This window comes from Lepidothrix coronata, unplaced genomic scaffold (genome assembly GCF_001604755.1).
Source record: "Lepidothrix coronata isolate B3197 unplaced genomic scaffold, Lepidothrix_coronata-1.0 Scaffold32, whole genome shotgun sequence".
Lineage (NCBI taxonomy): Eukaryota > Metazoa > Chordata > Aves > Passeriformes > Pipridae > Lepidothrix > Lepidothrix coronata.
In genome coordinates, this window is record NW_016690212.1 from 6,091,895 (window position 1) to 6,109,294 (window position 17,400).

Consider the following 17,400-nt stretch of genomic DNA (forward strand, 5'->3'; position numbering starts at 1 on the left):
CTATATCTCAGAGGAAAGGAGACCAGTGTTCTGCTGCTCAAAGTGCTCCAGGTGTTTGTCATGTGGAATTGATTAAACAGCTCAATCATCATAATAGGTTTCTAAAACATTCTCTTGTTGAAAACAAACATAAGATGGCTGGTTGATAAGAGATACCATTTAGATACTAATGAATTCATTAGTCCATGGAGTAAATCTTTGGAGGCTAAAGTATTTTTTAGCAAGGAACATGAAATATAAATTATCCCTTATCAGTTACATAATCTTTTTTTTATATTTAGAAATATATATGTCTGATTTGTTAACATTTTGAGAGACACCTCACATGTTATTATTATGCTCTTTTCAGTGGATATGATCAGTTTATTAGAGGAAAATCTATCATACTGAATCCAACAGCCTAAGGAAAGTGAGGCTGCTGCTCCATATCCCCAGATCCAGCCAGGCTTAAGGCTGAAGATGTATTCCCCATAAACACACACACAGAACAGATGTACACAACATATTTACATTTAGACATGGCAAGTCATGCAGATGAGACAGGCAACACCTTCCTTGTCCCCCTCCCCTCTCTGGCTAAGCAGGATGGAGATCCAATAGTAAGAGTATATGTACCTATGTAGAGATACACACACACAGGGTAGATCCCTCCAGCACCTAGGCTCAGACACCCAGTCTGCCCAGTAGCTACTTCATCCATTCTCCCCAGTGCTGGCAGCTGGACATGTGAGCCCTCAAGGCTGTAGCCCCACTCCAGTTGTTGGTACGGACCATCACATGTGCGCACATGGGACTGGCCGGGACTTCCAGGTCCCAAGAGCTGCCCCCACCCCGTGCTCTTACAGATAGGCATGTGCTTTCACACCCTGAGCAGGCAGGGATTGCCGTGGTCCCATAGCTGACCCTCATGTGCTGCTCTGGACTGGTGAAGGTGAGCTTTTGATAGGCTGATGGCTCATGTGGTGGACCTGGCAGTAGCCCAGCAGGGTATTATCGACTCTGCATTCTGCTGTTGTTCCTCTGAGTAACTCTGTGGGTGTGCAGAGAAGCTTTTATCATACAACCCAACACAGTTTATGTAGCCATCTCACCTTTCTGTGAAGAGTGGAAATTTTGCCTGTTTAAAAGCTGCATAGAAATTTAAGGTCTTGGGTTTTTTTATTTCTTTTTATTTTCCCCAAAATTTCATTACTGGAGTTCATTTCTTAGATTAGGATTTACACAAGGAAAATTCTGTTTGTTTCACAAGTTATTGCTAAATTTGAGAAGTTTTACATAAAAGCTTCAGGTCCAAACAATCCAGTTGTTAGTGGCTTTAGTGGGAGTAGTGGAGGAGGAACAAGGATGATAAGCACAGTCCAAGAAAACTAGAAGAACACATTCCTTATGACCTCACCCAGTCATTTTACACCTTTGTGCTTGTTTTAAAAAACAAAACTTTGTACATATGACTCAAAGTGAAAAGTGGAAGGGCATAGGGCACTAGGGAATGAGGCCAGAGAGGAAAGAAAGAAATGAGCAAACATGTGGTTCCTAAAATCACCTGGGTTTGTGTCTCGCCTCTTCAGACAGTAGGAACAGACCTTGCAATAACTCTGCTTTCAGCGTACATTTGGCAGAACATATTTTGCATAGAGTGGCAGTATTTCCACCTACTCTTTGGGTGATGGCAATCACCTGTATTTGTAAGCTTAAAGATACAAAATACTTCATAGACTTTGCAGCTCATGATCAAACGTGGAATTTCCTGGCCCAGGACACACTATAACACAGTACTAGTACTGTCCATCTGTGCTTTTCCATTACTTAAAGCAACTCTGTGCTTAGCTACCAGAAGAAAAGTTTTCTGCTTTTAAAATAGGCAAGACAAAATCTGCCACTGACTCTCCTCTGTTACATTGGGTGGTTCAGATGCATTCAGGTTAAACATACGAGGTTAAGAGCTAAAGGGCCTATTAAAACTGCAATAGTCACACAGTAAAACATTCTTCATGTCTTCAACATCTTTTTTTTTTTTTTATCCCCATAGTTGCATTTTGAATCTAAGGAACAGCAGCGAAATCATCATCCCTATAAATTTTATGACTGCACTCTGATTCATGTGAATTGGATCAAAAACTATTGTCCTCTGCAAGAATCAGTGGAGATGGCTTGACAGCCCTCCTTTATCAGCTAAGACTGGGAAGAGAAAGTACTAAATTATTAGTGAGAGTGTTATAAATTCATGTTTGCTTCACCTTTTTTTTTTTCTCTAACACCTTCAATTTGATAATAGCAGTAAAGACATGACAGGCCTTTATCAGTCAGATAAAGAATTGCCAACTCATAAGTCTTTTGCATACAGCTTTTAACTACTTCAGCTCAATTCTTATCTGGCTGATAAGAGTAATGGCAGTATTTCTTACAGTTTTTTAACTTTATTCTTGCCATGAAGTCTAAAGGTCGTTCGAGAGCAGTATTGCTCTATCCGCCATTGCCTATGTCTTTCCTTCGGATAAAGGTCTGTGAGTTTTCAGAAATCATAGTGGTAAGCTTTGTCTTCATGAAAATGACAGTACCTTCTTTTGCTCTTCCTCAAGCATTCTGGGAGTGAAGGGCAAGGCTGAGTTTCTGAGCCTTGGATATCTCTGTAGGCATTTTGTCCTACAGCAAACACTTGGAGAGATACTTCAACCAGTCATGAAATGCTGCCATTTTGCTACTCTGTGGACAATGTGTATCATCTGTTGTAAACACAAACATCTCAATCTTTGCTCAGTGTGTGCTTTTGCAAAAGAGATGGATGATATTAAAGACTTTAATCTTTATTGTATTACCTACAGCTTAGCATCTAAGGTTGCCACTGGAGTACGTGCTTATGGACGGCTGTTAAGATGAAGTTGGTGACATGACATGGAATACAGAACATGATGCATCCAGCAATAGTAATGGGGTAGATTTAGGACCTCTTTTAATGGTGTACAATTTGTTCTCTGTGTTCTAGTATCCACTGTGAACTATAGGTAAAGACAAGATGCTATTGTATCCTCCCTCAAGTTTACTTTTGTGTTAGCTGATTCTCATGATTCAGTGCAGTGTAACTTCCTTGTTCAAACAAACCCAGAAATGTTCAATCTACAGTTTAAAAACCTTCAACCTGAGTGGTGAAACTTGGGTTGTGACCTCAGGTAGCATTTCAAACTAACACCACCATCTGGTTAACTGCTTTAGAGTTGAGTTTTGTTCACTTAGTCAAATACACCTGTATCATTTATTTTACCATGAAAAACAGAGGCAGGACAAAACTTCTGTTGTTCTGTATATGCTCATAGTACCTGGAAGAGTTGAAGCATTTGTACAGAACTGGAGATCTCAAGACCTCTCCATGTCTAGATTTACATTACAAACTCGCATGGCTCTTCCAAATATTAACCAATCTCCTTGAAGTTTAACAAACTCAAATGTGGAGATTCAGGACCTGAATTGTCTGGGGTTAGCAGGGCACTGTCTTATGTTGCTGTGTCTTGGAGCAGAAAGAAGGCAGGGTGTGTGTTTTTAAAACCTTGACTAGAAACATTTTGATATTATATTCTTATTTTATTGGAGAAGTTTGGCCAAAAACAAGCCTCTGAACTGATTTGGTTTGTGTCTTTTGCATGCAGCTGTAGTTTTTATTTGTTCTGATTTGTTTGAGTTGGTTTCCTGTTTAAGGATGATTAAAATCGTTTCTTAATCTGTAAATAAGGCCAGTGTTGCCAGAACACACCAATTAATTACCAGAAAAGATAGATTCTATGTGAATAATGACATAAGGGACCATTGTGGAATCATAGAATGGTTGAGGTTTGAAGGGACCTCTGGAGATCACAGATTACAACCTCCCTGCTTAAGCAGAGTCACCTAGTCCAGTTCACCCAAAACCATGTCCAATCATGTTATGAACATCTCCAAGGTTGGAAACTCCACAACCCCTGTGGGACACCAGTTCCAGTGTTCGGTCATGCTTGCATTAATTTTTTTCCTCATGTTTAAACTGAATTTTTTTTATCTCAGTTTGTGCCCATTGCTGTACCAGGTATTTATATCCACTGATATGATTTCCCCGTCCCCTCTTCACCTCTCCAAGCTGAACAATCCCAGCTTTCTCAGCCACTCCTACTATGTTGGATGCTCCGATTTCTTAGTCATCTTTGTGTCCCTTTGCTGCATCCTTTCCAGGATGCCCATGTCTTTCCTGCACTGAGGAGCCCAGAACTTGACCCAGCACTCCACATGTGCCTCTCCCGTGATGCAGAGAGGGGAAGAATCACCGCCCAACCTGATGCTATCCCTGCAAAAGGCAGCTGCTGTCCTCCTTTGCCAAAAGGACACATTGCTGGCTTATGTTCAAATTTGTTGTCCAGCAGGACCCACAGGTCTCTTCCTGCATAGCTGCTTTCCAGATGATTGATTCCCTAGCATTTACTGTTTCATTGGGCAGTTTCTCCCAAATGCAGGACTTTGTGCTTCCCGCTGTTGAACTTCATGAGATTCTTGTCTGCTCATGTCTCCAGCCCATCAAGGTACTTCTCTGCATAACAGTGTAACCAGCTGGTACATCCACCGCTCTCTTCAGTTTTGTGTCATCTACAAGCTTGCTGAAGGTGCAATCTGTCGTATCATCTGGGTCATTAATGAATATATTAAATGATACTGGCCCAAGGTATCAACTCCTGAGGTACCCTAGTAGTGATTGACCTCCAGCTGGACTTCTTGCTGCTAATCATAACCCTTTGAACCTGGCAGTTCAGCCAGGTTTCTGTCCACCTCACTGTCTGTTGAGCTAACCTATACTTTGTCATCTTGTCTTTGAGGATGCTATGGGAGACTTAAGTCATACAAAGCCTTGGAAAACAGAAGATAAAGAATATCACTGATGTTCCCTTTTCTACCAAACAAGTCATCTTATCATAAAAGACTATCAAGGTGAAGAGACATGACTTTTTCCTTCATAGATCCATGCTGACTACTCTCAATCATCTTCTAGTCCTTAACATATTTGAAAATTATTTACAGGGTTACTTGTTTCATCACCTTCCCAGAGATCAATATAAGGCTGACCAGCCTGTAGTTCCTTAGGTCCTTTTTCTTACCAGTCTTGAAATTCAGAGTGCCATTGGCTTTCTTCCAGTCTTTAGGAACCTCTCCAGTTGTCATGACCTTTTCAAAAATAGTCAAGAGTGGCCTTGCAAAGGCAGTGGCCAGCTCCCTCATGGGTGTGTCCTTTCAGGTCCCATGGACTTGTGTATGTCCCATTTTTTAAAATGTTCACTTACCCAATCCTTTTGCATTGATTGAATGTTTCCTTGCTTCAGACTTTCCTACTGCTCTCAGGGGCTGGGATTGTTGGATGCTGACCTTACCAGTAAAGAATGAGGCGAAGTTCATCTTTCACCATGTATTTTGTCACCTTTATAGGGGAGGGCCCAATTTTCTATAGACTTTCTCTAGCTGCTGATATATCTGTAGAAGCCCTTCTAGTTGCTATTCGTATCCTTCTTCAGATTCAGTTCCAGGTGGATTTTTGCTTTCCTAACCCTGTCCCTGCATGCTTTAAGTGTCTCTATTCTTCCTGCATCATCTGTCCTTGCTGCCACCTCTCATATGCTTCTTTTTCATCTGTGAGTTTTGTCAGGAGCTCCTTGTTCATCTACATAGGCCTCCTACCATTCTTACTTGAATTCATGTTACTTGGGATGGTCCATTCTTGAGCCTGGAAGAGGTAATCCTTGAAAATGAGCCAGTCCTCCAGGAGCCTTCTCTTCAGGACCATATCCAATGGGATTCTTCTAAAGCAGGTCCCTGAACAGGCTCTCTTGAAGTCTGGGATTATAAGCCTGCTGCATGTGTTGTTTCTCTCAGGATTCTGAACTCCACCATCTCATGGTCACTGCAGACAAGGCTGCTCCCAGACTTCACATTCCTGACTAGTTCTTCCCTGCTTATAAGTATCATGCCCAGCAGAGCATATCTCCATGTCAGGTCCTCCATCACCCATGGCAGGAAGCACATCACTGCACCTCAGAAGGTTCCTGGGTTGACTGTGCCCCACCCTGCTGTGCTGCCCTTCCAGCAGACACGAAAGTGGTTGAAGTGTCAGCGTCACTGGGCAGAAGCTAATACACTGGGATTCATGGATAGCACACTGTCTGTGACTGGGCAAGATGGGAAGTAGGAAGAGCTGTTTGTGGGTGGGTAGACACTGACATGGAAGAAAAGTGCTGTGTATGTTAGTGGTCGCACATAAATCTTGGTGTGAACAGCGTTGCTGTAAATATGAAAATGTTATAATATGGAGGTGAGAAAAAAGCCAGTGGGTGGTTTGGATGGAAATTGCTGGTAAAACAATCCTATTCTACTGTTAACTGGATGTAAGTCTGCAGGTAGGAAGAAAAAAAATTATAATTCTAAAAGTTACAATAAGAAAACAATCTACAACTTTCTCCTGAGGAGAAGAAGAGGGGCAGACACTGATCTCTTCTCTGTGGTGACTAGTGGCAGAATACAAGGGAATGGCCTGAAGTTGTGTCAGGGGAGGTTTAGGTTGGATATTAGAAAAAGATTCTTCACTCAGAGGGTGGTTGGGTGCTGGAACAGGCTCCCCATGGAAGTGGTCACAGCACTAAGCCTGAGTTCAAGAAATGTTTGGACAATCCCCTCAGGCACATGCTGTGATTCTTGGGGATGGTCCTGTGTAGGGCTAAGAGATGGACTTGATCCCGGTAGGTCCCTTCCATTTTAGTGTATTCTGTGATTCTGTAATTCACAAAATGTCATTCAGGCTTCTTGATGAACTGAAACTGTGAAAAGATGTAAAAGAAGCCTCAGGAGTACAAAGGGGTACTTGATATGATATTGTTCTTACAATATCTAAAACAAGTTTTAGATGTTTCACACAATAAAGACTGTGGTGTAAATAAAAAAAATTATAATTTTAGTAAAAATATCCTTTTATGACTGACAATGTAGGGAAAATGTTGCTTAAATAATAATGGACAATTAAGAGATGCTAGGCTGTGTCTGTCCTAGGAGATAGAGACCAGCAAGACCAGCAAGAGTGGAAAATTCCAGCACCTTCATCAGGCTGAAGACTTAGATACCAATATCGATATTTTGCTGCTGCTCAGACTGTATTTGCTGAATCAGAACATTGGACCAATCATGGTTAGCTTTGTCTGAGTGTTTAGATAGCAATTTGTTTAATTTCTGCGTGGTAACCTTTTCCTAGGAAAGTATTGATGTACAGCTAAAAACTGAACACCCCTGGGTGAGCTCCCTTGGTTGAAGGCAAACACATGCTTAAGTGACTTGCTGGACTTGAGCCCAAGGGCCTTGTTCATGATTATGGCTCTGTTTCCCGTTGTGCTCACGTTCTGTCATCAAATGTAGCACTAGCCAAGCGTCTCTGCTTAACGATACAGCAGCCCTGTCATTTTGCTCATAATTTGGAGTTATGTTTCTTGCCCAGTATTTCTAGAAGCAGCCAACACGGGGCAAAGGAATTAGCAGCGTGTCTCCTAAATATGTTAAGATGTTGATGGCACTGAATCAGACAGACCAATAGGTCTTTACAAACCTTCTGGCTAGTTTTAAAATTGTGCACATCTACTGATTCCTGTTTTCATGGGTGCAGATTGAGAACAGCAGTAAGTGGCACATCCATTGAAATAATAATTGTTCGAAAGTAGTGAATTGTGCATCCTTGAGATGCTCTCTGGAAAAAGAAGCCTCTGAAACTGAGGAAAAAACAGGTGGATGAATGCAGGAAGCAACTGAACTATCTGGAAGAAAGAAGTGGGTTTCTCAGTGTTAAAATCTGAGTTCTGCCTTTTGGAGATGGATATGCCAGTGTGTGAGTAAGCAGGAAGTAACTCAGCAATAATGTCCCTCCAACAGTGACATATTCTTTAAAAACTGAGGGAAAATCCAGGTAAGCATGAATAGAAACTTCCAACTTTGTTTCAGCTATTATTTACAGAGCAATTAATGCAAAACTTTCTTTACCCAAGAGAAGCACAAATTAATGGCTTCCATATACTAAAGACTGCACGTGGTTTATTTTCTTACTGCTGTTACAGACTATTCAGTTAGACTGTAGTCCCAGTTCTTGTCTCTAGCTTGTCAAAATACATTATTTGAAAGGAAATGCCAAATCTGATGTTAAAAAAGCAACCAAACTTAAATTTTGTCTTCAGTCAGGTTTTTCAGTGAAGACTGTGGAACTGTTCTTCCTTGACTCCTGCTGTGTGAGATCAGCTATGGAACATGCTAAGGAACATGAAGCATGTCCTGAACAAACTCGGAGGTATTGTGTAGAGAGACCAATATATAACCAAGAGCTCTTGCAAGGACAGCTGCACAGGCGACAAAGAACACCTCAGACTTTAAAGCAGAAGATTGCACATTCTTGTCGGTAGGGTTTTGTCTTTTATTTTATTGGTTAGAAATACTCTAATTCTAATTGATGCATGCACATAGCTGATAATCTCTTCAAAGAAAACTAAAAGATAAAAACACTAATTCTTTGATTATTCAGCAAAACTGTGAGGGAGTTGTATATGTGCTTTTAATGTTAATGCATATTAGAAAATGTTGGATACATTAGTTGAATTGACTTCATCAAAGTGCAAAGGGAAAATATGCCTCATAGGAATGTGAAGTATTGGTCAAATCACATGACATGAATTCATAAGACCCAGAGAAATATCTGTCCTTTTTACATGGAAATACTTACAGCCAAATTTGTGCTTCACATGATCCTTTCACAGAAGAATGTTGAAGTATGACAGCTGTGTAGAAATCTAAATTATAAGTCTAATAAGGTCTTACTAAAGGCATTCTGTAGCTTTCAATTAACTGCCTTGGAGTCTTAAGTATCATTTGGTTAGACCTGAAATGTCTTTAATTGTATTTCTCTTGCTCCGTGGTACCAGAGAATAGTGAAACTTACTCTAGTTAAGTTCTCATTAGCTTTATGTTTATCCATGCTTCATTTGCAGAGTTTATTCAATTTGTTGCCCAAACTTATCTGTCCTGAATAAAAAATATGTGGATCAAAATGCTCCTGACCCATGACTTTCTTGTGATACAGTTGCTTAAACATGGAGAGGTGTGGATGACTCTAGTTCCTCTCTCACTTGTAGCAACAAGCTTCTTCACTACGCAGTTTAGTCCCATGAGAATTTAGAAATGCTAACAAATCCCTGCAAGTCTCTTGCAATTCCCCAACACAGAAAAGCATTTATACGATCCAGTGTTATGTTTTTACCCAAGGTTAAACTTACCACAGTAAGTATGATGCATGGCAGTACTGGATACAGATATTTGTTTCCTGGCTTTATTCATTTGTCCCGAGTCAGGGTTTCAAAAGGTTGCTAGCTCTGCTAAGAGCCACAGCTTCAGTGCCTTTCCTTTCCGGATGAAGAAGGGTTATGTTCTCAAATTGCCTTAAAGGCAGCCTGTCAGTGGTAGCAGTGATAGTAACAAGTACTAGTTAAATTAATAGATTCAGGTTTTTTAAAGCATAATGATATAAAATGTTATAATCAAACAGGTATAAAGCACACAAATAGTAAATGGGAGAAAGCGCTGCAAAGTACTCTGATGAGTGAAAGCCACTATCAGAAAGCAAGTTATCCTTGGGGGATTTTTACTAGGAATGATCTCAGCAAAAAGTGTTGTGTGTCCGTTCAGTTGTGCATGGGCTGGAACAGTTTCACTTCCCACTGACCTGCAGCCTCTCAAGACTGTCATTCTCTTCTCCAGTTCCATAAAGTTTGTGAACGGCACCAACATGTGATTAAGTGCTAAATTAACTGGAGGCATAGTTGTTTGTGCTTAAGCTTGTCCAGAAATAAATGTCATCAGGAGCCTGAGCCTGCCTTTAATGAAGCTGTTTTCCTGCTAAGGGTGAAAGACAATTTTTTTTCAACCTGTTTGTCTCCTGCTGGTGTCTAACTTTCTTTCTGCTTTGTATTTTCAGTTGTACTTCTAAGAAAGCCAAGTCTCATCTTTACAGTTTCTTACCAATTTTAAAATGGCTTCCTCGTTACCCAGTGAAGGAATACTTATTAGGAGACATTATCTCAGGTATAAGCACTGGAGTTATGCAGCTTCCTCAAGGTGAGTGTACCTCTGGATTTAATTATCCTTTCTTTGCTTTTTCTGTGTGTGCTTTTATGGTAGTGCTTGGCTCCCTGAACCAGGTGCTCCTGAGAACAAGATGTGTATCTCAGGTGTGTGTGGAGACCAGTGTGGCATTCTGCAGCCCAGCCCATCATAATGATTCCCTTAAAACTGCAAGTCAGTGATATGCAGCAAGCTCTGAAAGAAGCTTCCTCTCTGATCAATACCCACAGGTCTCAGTGACAGAACAACTTTTCACAGTTTGTGTGTGTCTAAAGTTTTGCAGAATGTACCCAATTATGTACTGATCTCATCCTCCTGCAAGTTGTAGCAAATTTCCTACAGAGGGGAGCAATGTCCAACAGACCTATAGAGAATGTTTCAGGAGAGCAACTGCTGTAAAGTAACCAAACTAAATTCAACCAGAGAAGAACATGCAAGAATTCAAAGACTCATCCCTCTTTTTCTCTTAAGGCTGGAAGCTGGAACCATAGTAGTGGGCAGTGATTTACATGGTGGAAATAAATCAAAAGTGTCTTCTATGGAAGACAAAGCCAGTGTTCACCATTCTGTTCTTGGTGCGTGGACCAGTGGAATTAAGCATATATAAGTTTACTTGTGTGTTGACTTATTTCACATTTGCACCTTGCTTGTTCCACTGTAAATTGAGGAAGGTCTGAAAAATTAATCTGTAAATCCAAGAAGCCTAGATTTTAGTAGGTGGTAACTCAGTAAAACAGTGAAATAACTTAGTCTTTGTAGTTCATTTATTTCTGTAGCTTCCTGGTTTTGTGTAAATTTTATAATTAAGATTATTTTTTTTACATGCATGTAAGCATCAACTTATCTTAAACTGATAACTGGTTAACTGTCAGGGAAATCTGTCATCTACTAGACACAAACATTACCAGTTGAATACTGAAACAGAATTTAGGTCATGACCAGATAAGGACACTAAAATTTAAGTGGTCAGCAGTGAACTTTATACTTAATTTTGTGACTCTGTTTTAAAGTAAACATTGTTCATTTGATGACTGCAAACATGCCCTTAAACTGCTCCTAATCTTTCCCTTTCTAAAAAGACAAAAGTTGAACTTTTATTTTTCTGGAATGGATGTAATTAAAGCAAGCATGAATTCAAAGAATACTGGGAATTATTCCAGACAGAACTACAGTGACCACGGTGTTTAAGCCATGACCTCTTGTCAAGTCAATATCTTTTTTAGTTCCTTGGCACTGACAGCCTTTAAAAATGCCAATACAAATGAAAGAAAAGGAATAAAAGAGTATTCATATCAGGAACTGCACATGGACCCACCCTGCCAGTTTTGAGACCGCTGATTTTCAGATCTGGTCACTTGTACTGTCAAGTTCAGCATCGTGTTAAAGGCCAGGCTGTTACAGTACAGGCTGTTTTGGTGATACTGTTGTCATGAGGGGTAGCCCTTGGGGCAGAGAACATACGTGGGACGAGTTTCAGAAGTACATAATGAAAAGCTCATTGCTGCAAGACAATAAATGGTATCCTCAGTCCAGTTCTAGTAGGAATGTGAACTCTTGGCTAGGACTCAGACATTGCTTAGGGCATGAGCAAGGCCCTATCTATGAGTTATTACACTGAACAAGAACACATGGATCCCTGCACAAGGGATCTTGACAGAAGATCCTTTCCTTTTTTAGTTCTTTTGTTGTAACCTGATGCTTTGTCTCCCAATTTAAATTAATGGGGAGAGGTGTTTATGGGTATCACTGGCTCTCCATGGTGGGTGAACCTTTGCTTCCTTTTGTAGTTGTACTGGACCATTGAGCCTTTTGGTGCTAACTTAGACTAGTCTGTCCAAGTGTGGTAAGAGCACACAACTTCCTCAGGTCTTACCAGCCTGCATTTGTGAAGGTGCAGAAGAACCAGGCCAAGCCAGGATACAAGGTTTTTTCCTTGAGGCCCATTTGTTCTGTTGTGGTGTCTTAATTCTCATTAACACAAGCTTGTAGAACTATGGGTTTTGCTGGAACTGCTTGGGACAGTTACATGTCATATCACATGGTGCTTGTGAGCCTTGTCCCATGAGTCACACAGAGGGGGGAACACCATGGAAACTGTCCCTCCCTGGTGTCCCTTAGAGCTGTTGTTTTGTTGTGCTTGCCAGTCGTCCCTGCAAATAGGAACACTGTGGATTGAACTTCCACTGCATGGAACTGGGCAGGGTTTAATGACAAAAAGGACTTCATTTTTGTCAGGGGTACCAGGGTACCAGGCTGTATAACCTCTGTGACCTTACAGATTGTCAGAAATGGTTTTACATTTTGAAGTATGTTTTGTGGAAACAAACTTTTATGTCATCCCAGTCATTCTGTGGTGAGGGAGGAGGGAAGTGTTTAATCAGTTATAGGTTACCATGAGCATCATGTCTGATCAGAAAAAGAGGAGAAAATCAGACATGTCCCGCTGGTTATGGGGATTGGGTGTTTCTAATCACAGTCTTTGGCAGATGAAAACAAAAGCAACAAAAATTGTTTGTTGGCTGTTAAGAAGTACTTTCTCCCACAAAGGCGAAACAGTGAGTGCCCAGGTGCACAGATGTACACGCAAACACTCACACCTGCAGTGCCTGTAATTAGAGACTTTGGTTTCCTGACTCAACCCATCATGTTTCTAGGCACTGCCCTAGACTATTATGCACATTAAAGAATATTCCCTGCAAAACCTCCTGTTTTTTTAAACCTGTGACAAGTCACTAGATTTCCTATTGAGTTCAGTTATAGTAGGCTTAAATCCCTTTGCTTCAGATGGTTTCTTTATGTTGTTTGCTTAACATACATGTTTGTGTCTGTTTTCTAGGTTTAGCCTATGCTTTGCTGGCAGCTGTTCCCCCAGTATTTGGCCTATATTCTTCATTTTATCCTGTTTTTCTATATACCTTTTTTGGAACGTCCAAGCACATATCAATAGGTATATCTGTATGGATAACTGAAAGTCTGTGTGTGTGTATGTGTTTAATGAAGTTGTAAAAAATAAAATTGGAGAAGTAGAAAGTGTAGTTATTTTCCATAAATTTAAATTTAAGCAAATAGGAGAAACTCAAATGTGTCAAATATAAACAGTACTTTTTATTGTTAATTTTTCTGCTCCAATTGGAAAGGAATGTAAAAACATCTTTTATCAGATTAGATCTAGAAATGTGAGCTCCTGACCTATAATTTCATCACTGCAGTCAATTGTCTGTATGGCCAGGATGAATCTTTAATTTGCATAATAGAAACTGAGATGGGGAAAAAAATGATGGTATTTACTTACTGCAGAGGTGTGTATTCACCATCTAACTAGCCTTAATGGTGCTAAGTACTGGAGCAGATTTGGAGATTAAAAAGAACATTATTTAGGTAGAAAATACTATTTTAGTTTAATTCCACACATCTCTTAAAAAGAACTACTCCTTAGAAAAAAGAAATTACCAGGATTTTAGCTAATTATTTTCCTCTCCCTCTTATTTCAGGCACCTTTGCTGTGGTTAGTATGATGGTTGGTGGTGTTGCTGTGAGAGAAGTGCCTGATGAAATGATTTCTCTGGACTATAATTCTACTAATGTTACAGATGCTAGGGATACCAAAAGGGTGCAGGTAGCCGTGACTCTCGCCTTTCTTTCAGGAATTATCCAGGTACGTGCTCACAGTTTGCTGTAAGGGCAAGTTCAGGTGCTGCTGCTACTGCTGGGTCATGGTGGATCCCCTGTCAATAGACTTGTGCTTCTGCACTGCCCTGTGTGGAGCACAGGCTGCCTCAACAGGAATGAGGAGGGATACATTGGAGGCAGGTCTTTCGCACCTTGCTGGACTGGGAAAATATGGGATCCTCTCCCCTTTCTTTTTTTCCTATCTCATCAGAAAAACTTAACCTGATGTTCTCTAATCTGTCCATAAATGCACATATGTTTGTCCATAAACCAATACATATGTTTACTCATTTCCCACATTGCACTTGCCAGTGGCATGGAAGATTCTGTGCATTGATGGCTGCTTACAGAACTGTGGCTTTAGAAAAGTTCAGGTTTGCCTGATCTGGCTTGGGCATTGAGGAAAGAAGTGGTGTCCTGTGCCCTGTGTGCTATATTTGGGTTGATGTTCAGGCTACATGGGAGTCACATGGCTGATACTTCTCTTCTACATTAGTTGTGTTTAGGTTTCCTTCGATTTGGATTTGTGGCCATCTATCTAACAGAGCCTCTGGTGCGCGGATTTACTACTGCAGCTGCAGTTCATGTCTTTACTTCTCAATTAAAATATTTCCTTGGCATCAAGACTAGCAGATATAGTGGACCCCTCTCAGTTGTATATGTGAGTATCTGCATTTACTAAACATGTAAATTCTGCTTTGTCTGGATCTAGTACTTAAGCTTGTTCCTGTTTTTTTTTTTTATTATATTGCCACTAAGTAGAATAATGCTTCAGTATTGAAAACTGGATGTGAAGTCTTTAAGTGCCACAGCAATATGTGAATATCTGAAAGTGCAACTCAAGTGTGACTTCACAGATCAGCACGATCTGAGATGGGCAGATTTTAGGGTTCTGCTGAATGTAGTTTTATGATATGAACAGATATTGTTCATTGAAGTAAGTCTCTTGTACACTGGGGGGAAATGTGCTACTGAAGTGCTTCACTGTAGACCAGGCATGTTTTGCAGAGCTAGGAAATATGATTCTCAGAACCTTTCCACTCCTGAATGGAAGAAAAGGGAAAATCTGAGATGTCTGTGAAAACCTAAGCCTTTGAGCAGACTGATTGCTGAGCAATAATGAAGCTTTAGGATTTCCACTATGTGTAGGCTATAGGAAATACCTTGTGGAAATCTTTTGGTATATTTGTGCAGATATAACAAACCTTCTGGAAACAAGTCTCATTAATGATTAATTCCAAAATTTGCTGTTTAGTTCACTTATCTGAGAACCAGACATACTAATTGCCAAACAAATAGGAGGAAAGATTTACATTTAAGATGCATACTACCAGGACATCTTGAATGTACAATATCCTGACAGCTGCTGTGATTTTCCATCTGCTTAAAGAAGAGTATGTTCATCTTCTTTCAAAGACCTCTTCAGAGGTTATTTATTTGTTTGTTTATTTGTTTGTTTTAATGCAGGAGAAGAAGGAGGAGTGATTGGTATGGGGAATCATTTACCCTCTAGCAACTTGGGTGTACCAGCAAGCCTTCTTTTCTAACATCCTTTTAATAGTGTTTTCAATTAAAATGTATTTGGAATAATGGCCAGTTCAGCAGTGTTGCAGGATCACTGTTATTTAATCATATTGTTATGGTAACCTCAGTGGTTGTATCAGCAGCTTTATTGTTTTAGAACAGTTTATGCAGCTCTAAGTAGATGTGACTTGCCAAAGAATATTTTAAGGTATTAAAAGGAGTTTGCATTTATTGCTTTCAGGTAGCTGCCAATGTGAAATATGTGTGAAAATGTTGAGGATAAGAGACATGATTGAGACTTTTTCCCTCTTTATAGTTTTTTCTCCAAATTTTTGCCCCCTCTGGGGGGGCAAGAAGACTGATGTAAATGATTGCAAGTACATCTCTCTCACTGAGATACTCTGGTCTTCTGTGTCTTGTGGGAACAATGGGAATTTTGGTGAGGCACTGGTTCACTGTGGTTATAAATGCAGAATAAAACCAAAGCAAAAAGTACTGTGTAATTTGCTCATTTGTGGCAAACCTCCATGAAGATTATATTTCCTTGAGAATAATTATGATGCTTCTGTTGTGTTGCAGAGCATAGCTGCTGTACTTTCAAATATTACAATGACCAATATTGCTGCCTTGATTGTTGGATCAACGTGCATTGTTCTGTTGCTGATTGGCAAGGAAATCAATGACCGGTTTAAGAAGAAGCTCCCGGTTCCTATTCCCATGGAGATCATTGTGGTAAGCCAGTTGTGAACTTCCATGGCTAAATTATGTAGCTTTTCTAAAGCTGTGGAAACTATCTCATGTTCTATCATATCTTACTGAGCTTGAGAGTAACTTCTGTGGAACATAATTCGTTTGAGCCTTGATCCAGTCAAAGGTTTGTATACTCTTAAAATTAAGGACTGGCGTGGCCAGATGGTAGGCATAAAGTCCCAAAGAAGAATTGAAAAGCAGTTTAAATACCCACAGTCCTCTATGGCAATGGGTAGATATGTTTGTTGTAAAACCCTCTCTATCCAGGAGTTTGGGCACCTGAATGGGTCTGTACAAGACAGACCTCTGAGAAGCATTTCCCACTTGGAGTCCAAGAGCTCAGAAACCCCTCCTGAAGGAAGGTGCTTCCAGATGCCTGTTCAGAGGTTCTGCAGGGCTTGCTCACTTTTTGAAATGCAGTAGTAGAAAGAAGAACAGGAACCAGCAGGACTTACTACGTAACCTTCCTTTCCCTGCTTCTGAGACTGGTAACTGACTGCAGCACTGATTCTGTTTCAAACAACTATTCTTAAAATACATGGGTAAAGCAGACCACTTAATACACATAAAGCCTACGTCTCAGACAACCTTTCACCTTTAAAAGGGATTGGATTTAAAAATTAGTTCCTGGATAACTAGAGCTCTCAAACAACCTGCACAAAATGGAGTCAAGAAAGGGAATAACTGAAGACACAAAGAAAAGGGATGCTGGTGAGACAAGAGAGAGGTGGTGTAATAGAGTATTGCTTGATAGTAAGGCAGTAACAAAGTGATACTAGACCTCTTCCTTTCTCTGCTGGTGCATCAGTTCTCTTTATAGATAGCAGGCTGTGCACATAAAAATAAGGCAGTGCACACAGGCATGAATGTCCTTGCATTTAATTTTTCCAAAACGCTAATCTGCCTGAGCTTGGCTCAGGCAAGGGGAATTTGAGTGATTCAGATCATACCATAGCATGTTCCATTTAACTGTTTCCAAAAAAAACTTTATAAAATCAGGATGAGTTGGATGTGATGGATGGAAAATTGTGATGATTCCTCCTTTTTATCTGCTTTTTTAGCCTCTAACTCTTAAAAAACTGATTGACAAATGAATGTAATCCCGTGTATGTATTACTCATAATCAGCTAACGTTTATGTTTCTTCAGGTGGCTTTACTTCTCTTTAGACAATGTTTACATGTGTTTGTGGATTTTTAGGTCATTATTGGCACAGGAGTTTCAGCTGGAATGAATCTGAATAAGTCATACAAAGTTGATGTTGTTGGGAATATTCCTCAAGGGTAGGGATGATACATTCTTATCAAAACTA

General features: G+C 40.2%; 1 protein-coding gene across 9 annotated transcripts in view; it reads left to right on the forward strand.

Annotated features, from left to right (window-relative positions):
• The window catches only part of SLC26A5 (solute carrier family 26 member 5), a 32,543-nt gene that overhangs the window by 5,102 nt on the left and 10,041 nt on the right, over window positions 1–17,400 (forward strand). For 6 of the 9 annotated variants that reach the window (XR_001874171.1, XM_017811393.1, XM_017811399.1 and 3 more), the window contains 7 exons: window positions 8,214–8,431; window positions 10,001–10,140; window positions 12,983–13,093; window positions 13,638–13,801; window positions 14,312–14,476; window positions 15,919–16,071; window positions 17,289–17,371. Coding sequence is in view for 8 of the 9 variants with exons in the window: in XM_017811393.1 (XP_017666882.1) it covers window positions 8,277–8,431; window positions 10,001–10,140; window positions 12,983–13,093; window positions 13,638–13,801; window positions 14,312–14,476; window positions 15,919–16,071; window positions 17,289–17,371 (971 nt within the window). In the remaining variant the exon portion in view is untranslated. Of the gene's footprint in view, window positions 1–7,651; window positions 7,949–8,213; window positions 8,432–10,000; window positions 10,141–12,982; window positions 13,094–13,637; window positions 13,802–14,311; window positions 14,477–15,918; window positions 16,072–17,288; window positions 17,372–17,400 lie in introns of those variants that run through there. The other 3 variants (XM_017811397.1, XM_017811398.1, XM_017811395.1) reach the window with 2 other exon arrangements.